This window comes from Camarhynchus parvulus, chromosome 5 (assembly GCF_901933205.1).
Source record: "Camarhynchus parvulus chromosome 5, STF_HiC, whole genome shotgun sequence".
Taxonomy (NCBI): Eukaryota; Metazoa; Chordata; class Aves; order Passeriformes; family Thraupidae; genus Camarhynchus; species Camarhynchus parvulus.
The window spans coordinates 15,357,714-15,375,970 of record NC_044575.1 but is presented as its reverse complement, the minus strand read 5'-3'; the positions used below and the strand labels follow the sequence as shown (position 1 = coordinate 15,375,970).

The 18,257-nt window shown below is 53.4% G+C and overlaps 2 protein-coding genes across 2 annotated transcripts; one reads left to right on the top strand and one right to left on the bottom strand.

Annotated features, from left to right (window-relative positions):
• Window positions 1-3,690: 3,690 nt before the first annotated feature.
• On the bottom strand, window positions 3,691-10,942 carry LOC115904247 (cytosolic 5'-nucleotidase 1A-like). Its single transcript, XM_030949496.1, has 7 exons — window positions 10,855-10,942; window positions 9,460-9,518; window positions 8,638-8,805; window positions 8,172-8,301; window positions 7,542-7,664; window positions 6,293-6,471; window positions 3,691-5,765 (listed from the first exon to the last, which is right to left on the bottom strand). Exons 2-7 carry the CDS (start codon window positions 9,502-9,504, stop codon window positions 5,466-5,468), a joined length of 945 nt encoding a protein of 314 aa, XP_030805356.1. The 5' UTR covers window positions 9,505-9,518; window positions 10,855-10,942; the 3' UTR covers window positions 3,691-5,465.
• A 3,900-nt stretch (window positions 10,943-14,842) lies between these two features.
• Window positions 14,843-17,607, top strand: SYT8 (synaptotagmin 8). The gene is made up of 8 exons (XM_030949846.1): window positions 14,843-14,948; window positions 15,313-15,470; window positions 15,597-15,692; window positions 15,929-16,096; window positions 16,290-16,457; window positions 16,651-16,768; window positions 17,152-17,285; window positions 17,374-17,607. Exons 1-8 carry the CDS (start codon window positions 14,843-14,845, stop codon window positions 17,605-17,607), a joined length of 1,182 nt encoding a protein of 393 aa, XP_030805706.1.
• The last annotated feature ends 650 nt before the right edge of the window (window positions 17,608-18,257 follow it).

Here is an 18,257-nt window from a genome sequence, read left to right as displayed (position 1 = left end):
CTGCAGTGACCTAGGGGAAATGCTAAGTGCAGTTGCAAAAGGCCAAGGCTGGTATTTTTTTCCTTTGGTGTCCCTCACGCTGCAAACCGTGATCCTGCTGGCAGGTGAGGGAGGCTCACTGGTGGCCGTGTGACACAACTGGACATCGTAACAGGCAGGAGCCCTGAGCATGGCTCCATCCTCATCAGGGCCATTTGCAGCAGCCTTCAAACATGGAGTGTTTTCATCACATCTTGCTCTTCCATATTTTTCCTAGCTATTTAAAAACAAAATCCAGAAAGGATTTCATAAGTGAAGTATATTTACTGTCTTTAAGATTCTGAGCTGCTCTGGTGTCTTCACTAGAGTTTACTTACACATTACCTTGTCTCAGTGGGCTGCTGCCAAGCTTGACATCGCCTGTCCCTGTGTCCCACGCATTTCATGGCCCTGCCCAAATCCTTGCCACCCCCACACCACCTGCCCGCTCCTGACCCTGCTCGGCATTGGATGTTCTTCATCATCTCCTGGCCCATCCTCCCCCACGGCTAGTGACACACCTGGCACCCATCTTGGGGAGGAGGAGACCTGCCTCTCCCTGACTGCAGGCCCTGTCTGCTCCTCAGGACAGGGATCTCATGTTGTTTGCCTCACCCGAGTTATTTTGCAGCAGACTGAAATTGCGAGGGATGGGCAACAACAATCCTGGCAGACCCTGGCAGCGAGGCAGCGTGACCCGTGGCTGACAGGATGGGGTGATAAGTGACAATGACGGTATTGATTCATCCCCACCCACGCCAGGATGTGATGGTGAACACAGGGACCCAACTCACCTTGTCACCACCTTGGGCAATTCCTGCTTCTGTCCCCCATGTAAGCTTACTTGGGACAGGGGGTATTGGCATGCTGGTGGGGCTTCTATCATGATGCAGAGAAGTGCCTCCAGCCACCTTCAAGCACACATTTCATTTCATTTGCCAGCACTAGATGTCATTTAATTATTTCCTTTAGTTTCCAGCAGAAGCTGCCCTAAGATGACCATCATTTATACAATCATGTCTCTTCCACATAACAAAACACTGAAGCAATTGACACTTCTGTTCCTGAGAGGAGTGTGGGCTCAGAAAGATGAGGGTCAATACCCCATTGCATCCCAAGAATCAGCTTAAAAGTTGCAATGTGTTTTCTTGGAATGGGAGCAACCAGCTCTCACTGGTGATTTGGTAAGTCAGTCTGGACCTCCTGGGGCAGTTTCTGCTGTGTCAATATTTCCACAAAGGCTCTGAATTCCAATTTATTGTCACCTTTCTGCTAAGCTCCATCTTTACTTGCCACCACAGCCACTATTTTAAGTGTGACTGCCTGGGGTTAAGATCTTGAAACCAGTTTTAAGCACGTTGGCAAACACAGTCTGTGGCTTTGCACACCCTCTCTCTGACCTTCTACATGCACAACAGCCTGTTAATAATTTTTTGCAGCGTGGGACGTGGCATCTCGGCCTCTCTGGCTGAGAACTCCTGAGTGTTTCTCAAGGTACACTGCCACCAGGGTGACTTAGGGTTAAGGTTATGGTCAAAAATCTAAAGATGTCTTGCTCAGTGCTCATGATCAAAGGTGCTTGTAGGTTACGGAGGTGTGGGAACATCCTTGGCAGACACTGCAGCTGCGCCCAGGTTCTGCAGCCTCCAGCATCCTCTCCCTCTGCAGCCAGGAGTCAATGAAGCTGAACAGCTCGGACACTGCCACTGCAGATGTCTATTAGCAGATAAATACCCGCCAATCTTCCCTCCCTGCAGTACCACCATTTCATAAAACCCTTTCTCTTGCTTAGCACTGAGTTGTTTTGTTTTTAGCATTGCAACCCTAAATTGACTGGTGCAGCGAGGGAGGGATTAAGGGCACGGTCCTGGGCAAAGGTCTCCCATAACTCCTCAGGGCCAACGAGCCGCAGCCTCTGATCCCTGGGGTCACGCGCCCCACCCTGAAACAAGGGCCACTTGTTTGGCATTGCTGGCAGAACTGGGCCCTGCAGAGGAGGCAGCTGCCCTGCCTGTGGCTGAGAAAAGTAGGGGCCCACTTCCTTTTCTGGACACGAGGTTGTCTCAGAGGGGAACCCAGACACCAGGCAGCTTTGGCTGGGGTTGTGGGGGGTTTTTGGAAAGCAGTGGTCAGAATCAAGTGCAGGTCCTCAGAGCCCCCTGTGCGCTTCTCTTCCTGGAGTGGAAAGGTGTGAAACCCAGCAGGGTTCAAAGGGAGCCTGTCTGTGGTGGTGACATGGCAGTGTGGTGTGTTCCTGCCTTGCCCTGGCCAGCAAAACCTGAGATGGGTATCAGAGAAGCATGCCATGACCAGCCCCAGCAGCTAAACCCTCTTCAGGTTGCAGCAGCGGCACAAGACCTTGGAGCATCAGCAATCCCTTGAAGGAGGGAGCTTAAGATGCCTCAGAAAGCCAAAACCTGAGGAGCATCCTAAGCATAAATGAACTTATTACAGCAGCCTCTAAGACAGAAACAGCAAGTTTGTCATTGCAGCAGGGCATGAAGCTGCAGCAGTCCTTGACAGAGGGTGTTTTTGATGGCACATCATTGGAGCTGGGCAATAAGGGCAGTTTTGATGCTACAAGGTTGAACTATGGCCTGAAGCAGCTGGACTTGGCCCTATATGATGCAACCCCACAAGTCCCGAGTTTCCTTCCTTTTTTCCTATTTTGGGCACGTTTTGCCCTGTCATCCCCCACTGTGCTGACAGTGCTGGAGGAAGGCATGTGGCGCTTTCCCGCTGCCCTAGCATCCCACACACAGAGCGGCTCACGTGGGCCTGTCCCCACCACCCTTGACTCAGCTAATTTCCTCTCGCCCAAGGCAGTGACCAAGCTCCTGCTGGCTCCGTCCAGGCATCAGCAAATGTGACGGGTCAGGGTGGTGGAAGATGCCCAGGACCACGGTCACCTCCAGCACTGGGTCCGTGTCCCCAGCAGCAGTTGCCATGGAAGTGCCTGGATGTGTGTGGCAGGCAGGGCTGGAGGTGGGGGCTTGGATCCCGGCACTGAGCCCGGTGGTATCTGACCTGCACAGAAGTGGGACAAATATCTGCACCTGCTTACTGAGCATGTTTGGAGCATCCTGTAATTAATGTTTGTTCAGCTGACGGCTGCTTAGCATTATTAGCAAATGATGAGTGGCTGATGTTGTTGATGTTGCTACCTCGAAACATCTAATTTCAGCATCTGCAGTGAGGAAGAGGGCCATGGGCCAGACGGCTGGTGCCAAGACCCTGCCAGGCTTTGCTTCTTTGGAGGTGGCTTCCTATCAAATCTGTGCACATGGGCATCCCTGCCCTGCCTTAGCAATCCTGAGTTTGGACCCAAATAGTGGCCATGAAGGCAGGGACAGGACCTCTGCCAGTGACATGTCAGGGCCAGCAGCTGCCCTTGCTAAGGCAAGAAGTGCAGAGTCCTATGCTCAAGGCAGCAGGACTGAGCTTGGAGACAGGTACAAGATGACATTCAGAGGCCTAATCCAAAGCCCACTGAAGGTTTCTTGTGTGTTTAAGCCATTTTGATGAACATGCCAAACACCTGATAAGTAAATGAATGTATGTAAAGGAGAACTGAGTTATCCCACCCTTCCTCCCACATTGCTAGACACAGGCATGAGGAACAAGCACTAACACTGGGATGCTTGTTTATTTATTTATTTGGGGGGGGGGGGGAATAAGCTTTGGTGAGAGCAACACTTGTGAAGCCTTTAAAATAATTATTTTCTGATTACACTGAGGTTAAAAAAACTAAGCCAGCATCTTAATCTACTCGTCTATAATCCCGCTGCTGCCTGAGCAGCCAGTTTGTGTTTTTGAAAAAGGCGTTTCTGGACAGCTGGCAGGGATTTGAGGTGTCATGTCCCCAGGCAGCACAGTGGCCTCTAGTGGCAACTCACATCCAGCCCTAGGGAAAGAAACCTGCAGGTGAACCGCACAGGTTCCTTGTTCCCCAGGAAAATTAAGAATTGAGTCCAAACTGCCAGAGGAGAGGCACCCCTGTTTGGGGTGTGGTGTCATGCCAGGCAGGCAACCGAGCACACCAGGTACCCCATGTGCAAGGAGCAGTTGCTCCTGAGACGCCCACCATGGCTCTGGAGATCCATTTAAGGATGGCCACAGTTCCCAGTCCTGCCCCAGCCCTCGTAGTGCCGGTCTGCAGCCCCTCCATGGCTTGCGCTGCAGGCAGCCTATCTCCAGTGCCCTCTCCTGGTGGGACCTCAGTGCTGGGCTGTAGCCTTGTCCCTATCTTGCAGCTCCAGGAGCTGTGTGTCCCACGTGTCTGTTTCCTAAAAGCACTCTGGGCAGTATGCATGTCTAAGGAAAGCTGTCTTGTGCTATCATCTCTTTTATGAGGAGGAATAGCTTGGGCTTTCTTTCTTCAACCCATTCACCCATTTCTAAAAGGTTTGTAGGCACTTTACAGTTTTGAAGTCTTTCTCCTCTTCTGAATTTGGCTGGAACTGCCTGAAGCACTCACTAGCACATCAGTCTCCTCAGGAAACCAACATGAGTGCGTCCAGTGAGGCACATTCTTGAGAGCTCTCTTTAGGCAGATGGGAATAAATAATAGAATAATAGAATGGTTTGGGTTGGAAGAGACCTTAAAGATCAGCCAGTTTCAGCCACCCTGGTGAGAGCAGGGATACCTTTCACTAGACCAGGTTACTCAGAGCTCCATCCAACCTGACCTTTGACATTCCCAGAGATGGGGCATCCACAACTTCCCTGGGCAACCTATTTCAGTGCCTCATCACCCTCACAGAAAAGAATTTGTGCCTAATATCTGATCTAAACCTGCCTTTGTTCAGTTTGAAGCCATTCCCCCTTGTCTTGTCACTACATGCTTTTGTAAATAATCCCTCCCCATCTTTCCTGTATGTTCATTTCAGGTCCTGGAAGGCTGCAGTTAGGTTACCCTGAAGCCTTCTCTTTTCCAGGCTGAACAATCCCAATTCTCTCAGCCTTTCCTCACAGGAGAGGTGCTCAATCCCTTTAATCGTCTTACTCTGCCTCCTCTGGACTTGGCTCAACAGGCTGATGTCTTTCCTGTGTTGCTCAATCTTGGGGACAGTCTGAGCATAGCCAAAACTAGCATTTTTTTTCTTGCTCCTTTCATCTTGTGTGTATGGCATTAGCTTCACTAATTTCTTTGAGAAAAGTCCCCACGTCCTACATGGCAGGTAGGTGTAGTCCTCAGTGTCAGAGCGAAGGTGTCCTCCCATCCTGGAGCAGTTGTGTCTTTTGGCTTTATCCTAAGACGTAAAAAACCTCTTATGAGGAGCAGAAATATGCATCAAGCTTTGCATGGGAGTCCATGCTCTCGTTCCCTTTCCCTGAGATTTGCCTGCTGCACATTAGGAGATCTTTCCTTCTCCACCAGAAGTTTTGCCTCCAACTGACCCAGTCCCCTGTGTTGCTGGGAGGGAGGACTGCTGGCCTGCAGCCCATCAGCAGGAAGGGACCCAGGCAGAGGGTACCCCCACATTTTGGGCCCCTTGGATGTTATGAAGCCCATCATCAAAGAAAATGTGAGGCTGGATCTGGGCGAGGATGGGGCCTTTGGGAGCCCCATCCATGAAGAAAGCCTCGTCGATGGGCAGTCCCCATTCCCGGAGCGTTTTGATGGCTCGGACGCCCATGTCCCGGCCGCTGCGCGCCGTCACCAGGTACGTGCGGATGGGGCACTCTCCCTGGCCAAACTTCTTACGCATCTTCCCGAGGTGCATGGCAAAAGCCTTCAGGGGACCCTGGAAGGACAGCAAGACAGTTGGGAGTGTGTGGGAAATAAGGAAACACCTACTCTGCCTGTACAAGGCACTTGTTCCTCCCCCAGGCTGTCTCAGGGCTCTGCAGGGCACACAATGGCTATGGGCCCCAGGACTGGGCAATGCTGGGTCTGGGGCTGTGCACTGTGGTCCCTGGGAGGAAGGTGAGCCTTGTGGTGCTCATCCTAATCCCAAAGTGACCAGCAAGGTACATCCCAGCCAGCAGTACCTCTGGATCTGAGTCCTGCAGGGACTTAGACACCAAAAGGTCACAGCCTACAAAAGGTGGTGTTGGGATTAGCCACAATCCTAGATATTTAGGGCTTATTTACAGGAGATAACAGATAAATTTCCAGTGAGACTCCAGATCAGGCCCATACCAGGGACTGAGTAGTGGATGCATAGGGACCCTGTAAGGATTTCTGCTTTTGTGACTGTTCATGCCAAAGCCCTAGCAGGAGAGACGCCAGAGCCTGTGGGTGCCCATGGAAGCGAGGTGGCACTCTCACCTCTCCTATGGGGATGGCCTCCATGGCCCGCTCGTACTGCACTGCCCCCTCCAGGCCCTGCTCCTGGAAGATCTGGTCTGTCTCGTCCGAGAAGAGCACAGCATCCCCGTCAAACGCCACACGGAGTGGAGTGCTGGGGGCCTGCACCTCTTGCTGGAAGACGAGCGCTGCTGAGACCCCTGTGAGGCAGAGCAGGCTGGGGTCAGGAGGGACACCCCTCCCTGGGGCACCCCATGCATGGCCAGCTGCTCCCCACATATCTGCTGCAGCCCTGACCCACATCACCATGCCAGGGCCTCCAAGTCAGGGAGCTTTCTGGGGGAGTCAGCCCAGCCTTTCCATGGCTGTGTTATCCCCTGAGAAAGTGCTGCTGATCAGAAACCAAGGTCTGGGCAGATACTGAAGTGTGGTAAGAGATAGTGGGTGGTTGTCAAGGCATGAGCAGCCCTCCTCCTGGTGCTTGCTCACCCTGCCAAGCCTCAATCTTTAATGCCCAGATTTAGCACACTGTGGTGTGAATAATACGGGCTGGCATCTCCATTGATTGTGGTAATTGGCTTAATTACAGTCTCTTCCTACAAGCTGCTCCCTGCCCACCCTCATATGTGGACCCAGGCTCCCAGATGGGAGACACTTGTCAGGGCAATGATTCTCTCAAGGAGGTTCCAGGAATGTGCTGTGTAGTGAAGGAAAGTCCAGGCTGCAGATGGCTTGCTCCTGACCTTGACGGACGGTGGCCAGCTGCTGTGTTCATATCCAAGTGAATTAATAAGAAGGTGATTAACCCCATTAGAGAAGTTGGGGAGACTGCGCTTCCTCTGACTGAGGGCAGACACGTGCTTACTGAGCACACAGAAACTCTGCATGTACCATGACAGCAAATTTCTGTGGCATCCTCACAAAGTCCTGGGAATCACTGATAAACCCTCACTGATGAATGGAATTGCATTTTTGGTTAGAAAGGCTTAAATGTCTGGCAGGGAATGACCAGCCCATGGCAGAGCTGTGCTCAAAATGATGCATAATGCACTCAGTGACTTGTGAGGGCATCTGAGCAAGCCTGGTGTGTTTGCAGGCTACTGGTAAGGACAGAAACGGAGACTGAACTGTTCAGGACTGTACTGGTAATCAATGTGCCATTCACCCCTTGTCCCTGTGAAATCACAGGCTCTGGTGTTGTCTCTTGGTACTGAGTTGCTGGGAAAAAGCGCAGTGGGTTTGGGGTCGTGGGACGGAGCGGAGAACGTACCTCTCTGGAGGGCGTTGCAGACATCTGTCCTGTCAGCTGAGAGGAACAGCTTGACACCGTGGGACTTCAGGTACTGTGTGGAGTCCTCGTCACTGACGAAGCAGAACTTGGAGATCTCCAGGCCTTCAGGACAAGGGATGTGAGAGAAGACTTACAGATCAACATCCTCCTCACAGCCCCTCCCTGGTCACTCCCTCCCTGGGTCTTGGTGTGCTTTTCTGCAAGAGCTCAGGGCAATGAATTTCCCAGTGATGTATGGGGAACCTGCCTGTGTTCTTGCTGCATCTTCTTGACCTGTTGTTGCTCCTATAAAACTGCAGAGTGCAGGCAAATATTCCCTCCATTCCTCCCTTAAATTAGCATTCCTCCTGACAGCACTCTGGGATTTAGGGTGGTTTTTTAAAACAACTTTTTTTGATTTTCAGTACCTGCCTGAACATGCCCGGGCTGTTCAAAATGTTGTGACTTCCTGGTGTGAAAGATATGGCTGAGGGGAGCTGGGCTCCAAGAGAACCCCTTCCCCTTGTATCCCCTGGCTCTCTGTTTGCCACTGATGATCCACTGCGGTGCCTGATCTGCCCTGCAGCCTCCCAGGGGCATCAGGCCCCGCCAGGGATGGGTCCCCCTTACCGTAGTGCTTGGCGCTGTTGATGATGCGCACGCCGCTCTCTGGGCTGTTGTTGGAAAGCACCAGGATGTCAAAGAGGTCCCTCTCTGCTGGGTTGCTCTCCAGGATCTTCTTGTTAACATACTGCACTGCCTGGGAGGAGATGGGACTCTTTAATAAAAAGAGGCATGGCTGCAGTACCTTTGCAGGGGTTCTTTTGCAGTTACGGTTAGTGGTTTGTGCTGCATCTGTCAGCTACGGCAAGGCTGGTGTATTATGGAGAACCAGACAGAGCAACCATCCTGGAAAAGCCAGGGGGAGATGGACTGGTCAGAAGAACATGTCTCAGTGCCCTGCAATGAGGCCAAGAGATCAGCACAGGCATAACTACACCCTGTGATGGGAGTTGAGACTTAAAGTTGGGAAAGCTGAGCTTTCACCCCATCCTGTGAATGTCTGCATGTGCCCCATGCCAGGTGTGGGGCTCACCTGGATGAAGGCAAAGGCTGTGCCTGGTGGCAAGGGCTTGTCCTGGTTGGCCTGCTGGTGCCTTGTGTACTCCTCCTTGCCCTTCTCCAGGTACAGCTTGTGCTCCTCCTCCAGGCTGAAGATGGCTCTGGTGGTCACAGCAATGACCAGTGCCGTGCTGGGGTCTTTCTGCAAGACAGGGAGGAAAGAGGAGTCAGGGGACAGCAGAGAAGGAGCTCAGGGAGGTGGGGTGAGCAGGGGGCACCATCCAGAGTGGTGGGGTTGGGTGCTGGAGGTATCACCCCTGTGTCACGGTTCCTGATGCCAGAGGTACCATACCCAGTCTTCATCTTCAGGCCACCAAGGATGGGGCTGGCAGTTGTGAAACCCTAACCTGTCTGATAAGTGCCACATGCTCCAAGGACAGCTCACGCAGAGGGGATTGCTCCATAATTTTGTTCTTTGTGGGGCGAGCACAGCCACAGTCATCTGTTTGTGCTGGGTTTCTCTGCACATACTGGTGGTACTACCCTTTGTTTGTGTCTGTTCTGGACAGCTGAATAAATTCTCTGTGTATGTAGAGAAGCTGCTGCTTTCTCCCTGGCTGCTCCAAAATTTAAGTGTGAGCAAATGTACCTGCCCAGTCCAAGCAACTGGAAATCACACGGACTTCACCGGGACCAAGAGCCCAGCAGCTCTGGGACAGGCACTTCTGCTGAAACCCAGGCACGAGCAATTCAGGCCACCACACTTCTGGGTTGTGGTGTGTTCCCTTCTGTGGCAGCATTTCAAGACTTGGTTTGGAAATACCGGATGTGGGTTTTGTAATGGACAGCCTTTTACCTGTTTTACATTGGTGTTTATGACTGTGCTGTCCAGCTCTGCCATCTTCAACTCTCAGCCTTTAAGAGAAAATACAAAATTAAAATGGAAGATTATAATGTAGCCAATCTATAGTCATTCTTGAGAGGGACAAGAGTGGAAAGGAGACAGGAAACATCCTACACACCAAGTACAGCAGCTCAAATGAACCTATTTCTGCTGACAGCAGCTTTGCTCTGAGAAAAACTGTTCTAATAGCTTCAATTAAATGTGATGGAAAAGTGGCTTTTCAAACACAGATCACTATTTTATTTTTACTTCTGTTTTTCTCAAAGAGTATTTTTCTCTGTGTGGAACTGCTGAAAGCTGTTGTGGAGCTCTTTTCCAAGCAAAATAAGGCTGTCTTTAAAAGCCCAAGTAGGTTACATCTTATAGGTAGGTTTCTAGTTCACATCCTTGTTGCCTTTTTTGCCACTTTTGCTTGAATGGTGAATTTGTATCTACAAATGAAGGAGTTCACTGCATCAGCAACTCATTCGCAGCTGTAAAAGGCCAGAGTAAGTAGAAGAGTGTGGTAAGGGCTTGGATAAAGGCTGAGACCCCTGCGATGGGGTTGGTCTGCCCCTCCACGGCCCTGTGCCAGTCAGGCCCCACCTGATTACTGTACTGGGGGGCTGGGCAGGCAAAGAGCAAAGCCAACATGCAGTGTAAAGGACAAGTCAGGGTATCCACAGAGACCTGTCTTGTGCCCCAGTTTTATTTAATTAATGTTTATTGTTCAGGGACTGCAAAATGTTGCCTGGGCCAGTAGGCACCACTGGCTGATGCCAGCCGTGAGAGCCACAGCCTTGCCATGGGGGGCTCAGAGCTTGCGTGTGCACTCCCCGACTGCCCGAGGAGTAGAAAGCCCTGCAGCAGGGCTACTGCCCCAGCCAGGGCTGCCTGGAACGCCAGGAGATGCTGAGCATCCCTCTGCTTCCTCCACCCCCTGCCCCATGCTGGGAAGGGGTCTCCTCCCAGAGAGGGCGGCAAACACCAGCCCAGCGCAGGCAGGAGCTTTCCTCTGACATAATCTCAGCCAAGTGTTCTCTGAAAGTCAAAACTAAATGCAAGGAGGCAACGGAGCTGAGCAGCCCTTTCTGGTGGGAGAATCCACCTCCAATTTCTGCTTCGCTCTTCCAAGCACTGCAAACCAAGCCCGACTTCTCTTTTCCATCTCCCTGCCCTGACAGCCCGCAGCGCAGTTCGCACCCAGACACCCGGATCCGCACAGGCACATGTCTGGCTGCCAGAGCCCAGGAAAGCATTCCAGGCGGGTGCTGCTGGTCCTCTCCCACGGCTGCCTAGCAGGGAGCAGGTGTTACCCCCTGCACACAGACAGGGTTCTGCCAGAGAGAAAAGCGCACACTCACTCACCCCGAGCGCTGCCTCTGCTCCCGGCCCGGCCCGTCCCGCGGCAGCATCCCGACCGTGCCCCGCTGTTTATATTTCCCCCGGCCGCGCTGCAGGAAGCGGGCAGGAGCCGGGAGGGGCGCAGCTCCGCTCCCCGGCGCGCTGGGATTTGTAGGCAGCCAGCGGGTTGGCGTCCTGCCCGGGCCGGACTGCATTTCCCGGCTGGCATTGCACAGGATCTCGGTCACCTGGGCCTGGCTTCGGCCGCGGCCGCGATCGCTCTGGGGAGGGCGCTCGGCTCTGTTCCTGCTTCCGCAGCCCTCTCGGCGCTTGTGCTCAGTGGCTGATCGCTTCCCGCAAGCCGTGATGTCTTATTTCTGCAGCTGGAGTATTTATAGCGTGCCTCCAGTCCTCTCATTTTCCAGCCCCTGAATGGTTGTAGTTTTAACTGAAAAAAGTTGGGGTACCTGGTCCAGAGTGACTCGAGATGGATGCAGGGATGCGGGGAGCAAAGGCAGGTGCAGAACGTGGCTGGATGCAGCACGTTTGCCATTTTACTATAATGGTTTTGGGTCTCTTCTCTCTAATTTTCTGAAAGCCATGTCTCACATGCTGTCCTGAGCAGGGTTGATTTTGGGGCTAGGACTTTACTTTTCTGGGTAGGCTGTGTGGCACCCAACCCTGTGGGGCTGATGGTGCCAGGATAGTTCAACACCCCTTTTCTGTCAAAGACTATGGCTGTCAGGGATGTGGGGGGAGAGAGTGAGGGCAGAGGGGCTCAGGGACCCAGGAGCATCCTGCAGCTTTTCCCTTGCCCCACTGCTGGAACAAGGTCCACTGCTGCAGCCTGCCCAGCCTTGGAGACCAAATGGAGACCAAACTCACCTGCAGTAAGGCTGAACAGTTGTCCACCTGCATGACATCAGGCTATCACCAGGATCACCAAATATCCTCCCAAAATGTGGGAAGGCACCAGGGTCATCTGTGGTGCAGCTTGGTCTCACTGAGGTCATAGAATGATAGAATGATTTTGGTTGGAAGAGTCCTAAAGATCATCTAGTTTCAAGCTCTTCCACCAGGGCAGTGATGCCGTGCACCAGATCAGCTTGCTCAGAGTCCCATCCAACCTGGCCTTCAACTCTTCCAGGGATGAGGCCACAACTTCTTTGGGCAACGTGTTCCAGTGCCTCATTACCCTCTGAGTAAAGAATTTCTTCCCGAGATCTGAATCTCTTCTCTTTTAGCTGTCTCTAGCAAACCACCTGTTGAAAAAGCTACTTACCTGCTCAGCTTTTAGTGTGCATATGCAGACGCCCCCCCCAATCCCTGGAGGATTTAAATACTCCCCCCATTCCCATATTGCATTTCTCTTGTGCATCCCTTGGGACTTCCAGTTTAGAGCAAAAAGCTCCCCCAGAAGTTTGCTGCAGCATCATTCCTGCATCTCCTGCTCCTGGAGACGGTGCTTTCCTGAGCAGCAGGAGTGCAAGGCCATTGTGAGTGTGGCTATTTTTTGGATGGCTGAAGGGCAGCCCTAGCCCCTCTCCTGTGGCTAGGCACCTGCTGTGGCAATGCATTGGTGACCATGTGAAAATCTGGAAGGACTGGTGAGTCAGGGTGGTGGGGCAGAGCTGGGACAGGTCTGCTTTCTGTGACATCTCCTCCCATCACTACCTCAGCCACTAGATGCTGGCAGTTTTGCAGTATGGCTCCCTGCTTCTGACACCACCCCAAATTTATGTGGCGATAAGGCAGGTTTTGGGCAGATTTTGCTGAACTGGCAGCAAGGGAAGAAGTTTACAAGCATAAATTTAATACAATGGAAGCCTGTGAAATTGCTCCTGGCTGTGTGCCTGGTGCTTCTGTTGGCACTGGAGGATGAAACCACCCAAGCAGTATGCCCTTGTCCTGTCTGTCCTCCATGCCATGTTGCAGTAGAGCATTCCTGTTCATCCACACACATGTTTTGCAGGCCCTCACATAGTGCATGCCCTGTGAGCCAAGGAGCTGGGCTTCCCAAGGGCAGAGCTCACCAGGGATGGATGCAGTCATGCACCCATCCCCTTGAAAGTGTCCATTCCCTTGTGCTAAGTGCCTGCAGCCACACAGTCCAGCCCAGCATCGCTGCAGGGATAACTTGGAGAAGCATTGTCCCAGTGCTTGGAGTGGGACAGCAATGCCCTCCAGCTTCTTGCAGGCAGGAGGGCAGGTTTTGCTTCCTGGTCCCGCAGGGAGTTCCCCGCTGGCTTTTCGCCTGCTTGAACACTGCTTGGGTCAGCGGCGAGGTGGGGCCGGTGGAGCTGCTGGGGCCACCTGGCTCCTGAGCTGGCAAAGCAGACTTTCCTGTTTGGGCTGTGCAGTGCAGCCACCATCCCTTCTGCACCCGCAGCTGTGTGCCCGCTGGGCTCCCATCTCAGCCCACAGCATGCCCCTGCCACACGTGCTGGCTTGACTGGAGCCTGGGCAGCAGGGAGGGCAGGCTGACGCTGGGAAGGACACCTGTCGGTAAGTCTGGATTTGGGAACCCAGTCAGCACAGAGTGGGAGTGAGAGTCAGGATTCCTCCAGCCCCTTGTCCGGGAACATGGATGCTTGATGCTCCCAGCAGACTGCCCACTGAGACTATGCCTCCTGTGCCAGACTGCAGCAGGGCTGTCCCCATTGTTCCCAAAGTGGTGGCTCAGTTCATTCTTCGGGGTTGGGATAAAGGTTTTTTTAAACCAGGGGCAATGTTAGATTCATGTGACACAGCCTGTGGCAGGCAGAACGTACTGGCCCTTCTAATTGTGTGCTGGGTGGATGCCTGCTCACCTGGGCTGTCCTGTCCACCCTTCACTCCAAAGCTGCAGCCTGGCACCTCTAAAATACCTGAGCGATGCTGCGGGTGTCCAATGACACAGAAGTCCCAGGTGGCCTTGGACAAGTCATTTAACCTGCACCTCATTGTCCCAGCAATGACAGCACAAGGGTGACAGCAATTCCCACGTCTGTCCAGCCCCCTGCCCACAGGCAGAAAAGCACACTGCTGGAAAAAGAAGGGGCACTTGCTGGTTTGGCAGGCTCAGCGAAGGAAGTGCAGACGTGGTTTCCCACTCCCAAGGAAGATCCCCATGCAAGGACTACCTTGGGATGGGCAGAGTGAGGTGGAGTTGGCTGCTTGAGCAGGGACCCAGGCCGGGCAGGAGGCTGGGCAGCCAGAGGCACAGCGCTGCCAGCCTGGGCACCGGGGCTGGGTGCCGTGGTGGCTGCAGACCCGCTCACCGCACAGCACCGCTCCGGGAACACCTGTCCCGCTGATGCGAAAGGAATTTGATTATGAGGAAGTGTTCATGCTAGAGTAAGAGCTTTGCCATGGGGAAAGCAATGCTGTAAAACCATCCTGCTTTAAATCTGAAGCCTTCCCTCAGGCTGTGTCAGCATTGCCATGTGCACAGGCTGAGCTCACGGAAAGTTTCTGAGCCGGAGTGGCCCCAGCCTGGTGGCAGCACTGCCACTGGCAACGAGGGCATCAGCCCTGTTGCAAGCCCAGGAGCCAAGCTTACCGCTCCTCAGCCCTGTGACAGGAGGGAAAATAGCAAAAAAGGGGTGTTAGCTGATGATGGGGTTCTCCTGTAGCTGAGCAAACCCTTCATCTCACTCTGCCTGGCCGAGGAGGAGCTAGCACAAAACAGCTCTTGGCTTTTGTCCCCTGCAGCCAAGTGATTCCTCTTCTTGAAACACCCTAGAGCCCCAGTCTCTCTGCTTTCAGCAGGCAGACTTGCAAGGATATGAAGGAGAAGGCTGCATGGGAGGGGCTGGCTGGCACAGAGCCCTCCCTGCCAGCAGCTCCCTCCCGCTCCATTTCACATCTCATTGTCAATGTGGCCAAGCTCTAATCGCTTACCCTGAGCTCTATATTTTAATTGTGTTTGTTCTCATTAGAGCCCTGGGCTACGGGCAGCACACGTGCTACCGGAGAGGAAATCCCCACCCTGTTAATTTTGCCTGTGTTCCCAGGTCACCCCAGATTAGCCATGGCAGTGGCAGCCAGGAAGGGCAGGACTACAGCCTCCCCACATACCAGCATCACCACCACGGCTTGGCCAGGCTCCCTGGACAGCTGGCTTAGCTGGATTCCATGTGAGTACAGCGTCTCTTGCCCCCCTCTCCCAGACAGCATTGCCTGGTGGGGCTGCTGGACTCTGAGTCTGTGTATTCACTTCACCCTCCCTTTAAATTCCATTTTCTAGTGGGCTCCATCAGGGAGGTATTACTGCAGAGTAGTACCACACTGCCTCAGGAGCAGAGGGTATCTTTGCTACCCATTTGGAGAATGGTTTTCAGCCTCAGTCTCCCTGCATACGGCCTGTCCAGGATTCTAGGGGCAATTTTGAAAGTACAACTCCTTAATGCTGAAGGACCAGGAAGAGGTTTAAATGTACTCTGTATGTTTTGCTTGATGTTAACTCTTCTATCCAACTCCACTCCCTGAACATCTCACCAGTACCCAAATGGGCTCTCATCACCGTGGCTCTGGCAGGGGCCATTCTCCTCCTTCTCTTCCTCATCTGCATCATCAAGTGCTGCTGTACCAAGAAGAAGCCCAAGAAGAAGGAGAGAATCAGCTTGTGCACCGTCAGCAACCCCACCACGATCAACCTTGTACGTGCTGCCTTCCCCTTAATCCCCCCTCCCTCCCCCCTGAGGGGTTTGCTCCACTGCCCAGCCCCAGGCACGGTGGGAGCACAGCATGGCAGGGACATGGCTGAGTGTTGCTCTCTGCCACAGGTCCAGCCCGAGATGGAGGACCTGGAGTGGGCAGTAGAGCAGAAGCGGCGAGGAAAGCTGCAGTACTCCCTGGAGTACAACTTCCGCATGCAGGAGGTGGGGATGCTCATGGCCATGGCACAGCAGGGAAGAAGCCATGCTCCTGCATGGTCACTCTTTGCTGCCCACTGAGGTGGACGTGCCCTGTCCCACCTGCCTGCAGCCCACTAGCTCTCCTGCCTGCATGCTGTCAAGGCATTCCTCACTGTTGCACTCACTTCCCACTGAGCCCCCACTGAGCTGCCTGACTCCATCCTTCTCCACTCGGTGACCTTGCCCTCAGTCCTCTCCAGCTGAAGGTTGGTGTGAAGCAGGCAGTTGAGCTGAAGGCCATGGACAGTGGAGGCACATCTGACCTGTATGTGATTGTCTACCTAACGTCTGACAGGAAGAAGAGATATGAGACCAAGGTTTACCGCAAAACCCTGAACCCCATCTTCAACGAGAGCTTCACTTTCCAGGTATAAACCAAAGCCAGTGATGTTTTTCTGGTCCCATCAAGAGTGTTGCATAGACACTGCTCCCTGGGCAAAAACCTCTCAATTCTAGGAGATGCTTGCGCAGTCAGGACAGGGAAATGTGAGAGAGGAATACCCTCATGGGACAGGGCTGCCACTGAGGAGTGAGTCCAGGCTTTTGGGTCCTCCCCTGCAGGTACCCCAGGCTGAGGTGTCTGAATCCACACTGGTGATGCAAATCTATGACTTCAAATGCTTTTCCAAGCATGACATCATTGGTGAGGTCCAGCTGCCCCTGGCCAGTGTTGATCTGCAGCATGTCATCGAGCAGTGGAGTGACCTGGCGGTGGCCAGTAAAGTGGAGGTTGGTCCTGGTGGGTGGGAAACTGCTGGGAGGGATGTGCTGTTGCTTGGCTTGTCACCACCCCAAGAAGCAAGCCCTTAGGGGCAATCATGAGAGTGGGGGAGACTCAGGAAACCTGGGGCCAGCCCGGTGCTCCAGCCTCAGGTGAGCTGGCTCCTCTGTCTGGCACTAATTACTGGCATCTCCCCATCAGGAAGAGCATCTGGGTGAGATCTGCTTCTCGCTGCACTACGTCTCCAGCACTGGCAAGCTGACGGTGCTCATCCTGGAAGCCAGGCAGCTGAAGCGGATGAACTCCGATGGACTCTCAGGTCAGTGGGGGCTGCTTGTGCTCAGACCTTCCTACTCCTGCCCAGGCCTCAGTGGTGGCACCTAGAGCTGCAAAGCCTTGAAAACTCTTGGTGTTAAGACCTGCTTCCTGCTGCGACCACCATATTCCGCCCTTGGCTGACTCCCAGCACAGATACTCCAGCTTGGGGCAGTACTGGAGGTGTCTCCCAGGAGGAGATGTTATGGCTGAATTGTACAGGGAGCTTGGCAGGAGGAAGTGAGCTCTGAGGTGGCTGTCTCACCATGAGGAGTGACAAGTGGGATGCCATGGTCTCCTTGGGAATGTCTGAGGAAAGCTGTTTTGTGGCTGCGTTCTTCAGTCAAAAACTGCCACTTGTGCCAGGTGTGCCCTCTCTCTCTTCAGATCCTTTTGTCAAGGTGCATCTCATACTGAACAGGAAGAAATGGAAGAATAAAAGGACACGTGTGAAGAAAAACACTTTAAGTCCTTACTTCAATGAGGTGTTTGTTTTTGAGGTGCCTTTCAGTCAGATCCAGGTGGGTTTCCCTGAAGTGCCCAGGGCTGAGCAGGTCCCCACTGCAGCAAACCTCTTCCCACTGACCCTCTTTCTTGTGTCCCCCCCAGAATGTGGACGTGGTCATCTCCGTCTGGGATCATGACAAAGTGACCAAGAATGAGCCAATTGGCAAACTCTTCCTGGGCTGCCGAGCCACGGGCAACCAGCTGCGGCACTGGTCCGACATGCTGTCCAACCCACGGCGGCCCCTCGCCCAGTGGCACATCCTGCAGCCCCCAGAGGTGGTGGACAAAGCCCTGGGGCTGAAGTCCCATCTCAAGCTGCCCCTGCACTCCAGATAGTGGGAGTCGCCTCCTCCACCCCGGGAGCAGGATGGTGGGCTTGTGGAGGAGTGAGGGCATTCTGCTCAGCAAGCCCTGGACATGCTGGTCCCAGCTCATTGTCAGCAAAGAGGGGACTGGGACTCCTTCTGGCCAGGAGATGGTCAGGCTGCTGGTGCAGCTTGTAGTCTGTGTTACACCTGGGACAGGGCAGCTCGGCACCCCAGGGCAAGGCTGGATGTGGAGCAGAGGGTGCTGGAGGGGATGTCATGGGCACAGGAGCCAGCTCATCCCAACTGCTCATGGGCTGGGGGGGGAAATACACAGAGCTTCAGGCTCATGCAAAACAGTGTCCATTGATATTTATAAAGCAGATGGTTAACGTGCTGGTGGCATGGGTGGGAAGTTTCTTTAGTGGTTAATAACTTGGCGAGAAGTGTGTTCATGTTTCCTGTGACGGCTTTTAAACAAGACCAACATATTGAAGGATGTAAGAGGCTTGAGAGAAGGAATACAGGTGGATGAGGAAGGTGTTGGAGATGTTGGACTAGCTCTTTAGTGCCTCTGCAATGTGTGCTCTGTGTCCTGCCTAGAGGCTGAATGAGAAGCAATGTGGCTCCACACTTAGCCCGTTCTCAGCCCATGATGACCTGTGCACACTAAGATGTGTC

Excerpts from the sequence above, each read along its gene's own strand:
- LOC115904247 (XM_030949496.1), bottom strand. The coding sequence starts at position 9,504 with ATGGCAGAGCTGGACAGCACAGTCATAAACACCAATGTAAAACAG. Across the intron at positions 8,806-9,459 it reads TAAACACCAATGTAAAACAG|AAAGACCCCAGCACGGCACT; the intron begins GTAAAAGGCTGT and ends CCTGTCTTGCAG. Across the intron at positions 5,766-6,292 it reads AGGCCATCCCCATAGGAGAG|GGTCCCCTGAAGGCTTTTGC; the intron begins GTGAGAGTGCCA and ends CTGTCCTTCCAG.
- SYT8 (XM_030949846.1), top strand. The coding sequence starts at position 14,843 with ATGGCAGTGGCAGCCAGGAAGGGCAGGACTACAGCCTCCCCACATACC. Across the intron at positions 14,949-15,312 it reads CTGGCTTAGCTGGATTCCAT|TACCCAAATGGGCTCTCATC; the intron begins GTGAGTACAGCG and ends ACATCTCACCAG. Across the intron at positions 16,458-16,650 it reads CGGTGGCCAGTAAAGTGGAG|GAAGAGCATCTGGGTGAGAT; the intron begins GTTGGTCCTGGT and ends TCTCCCCATCAG.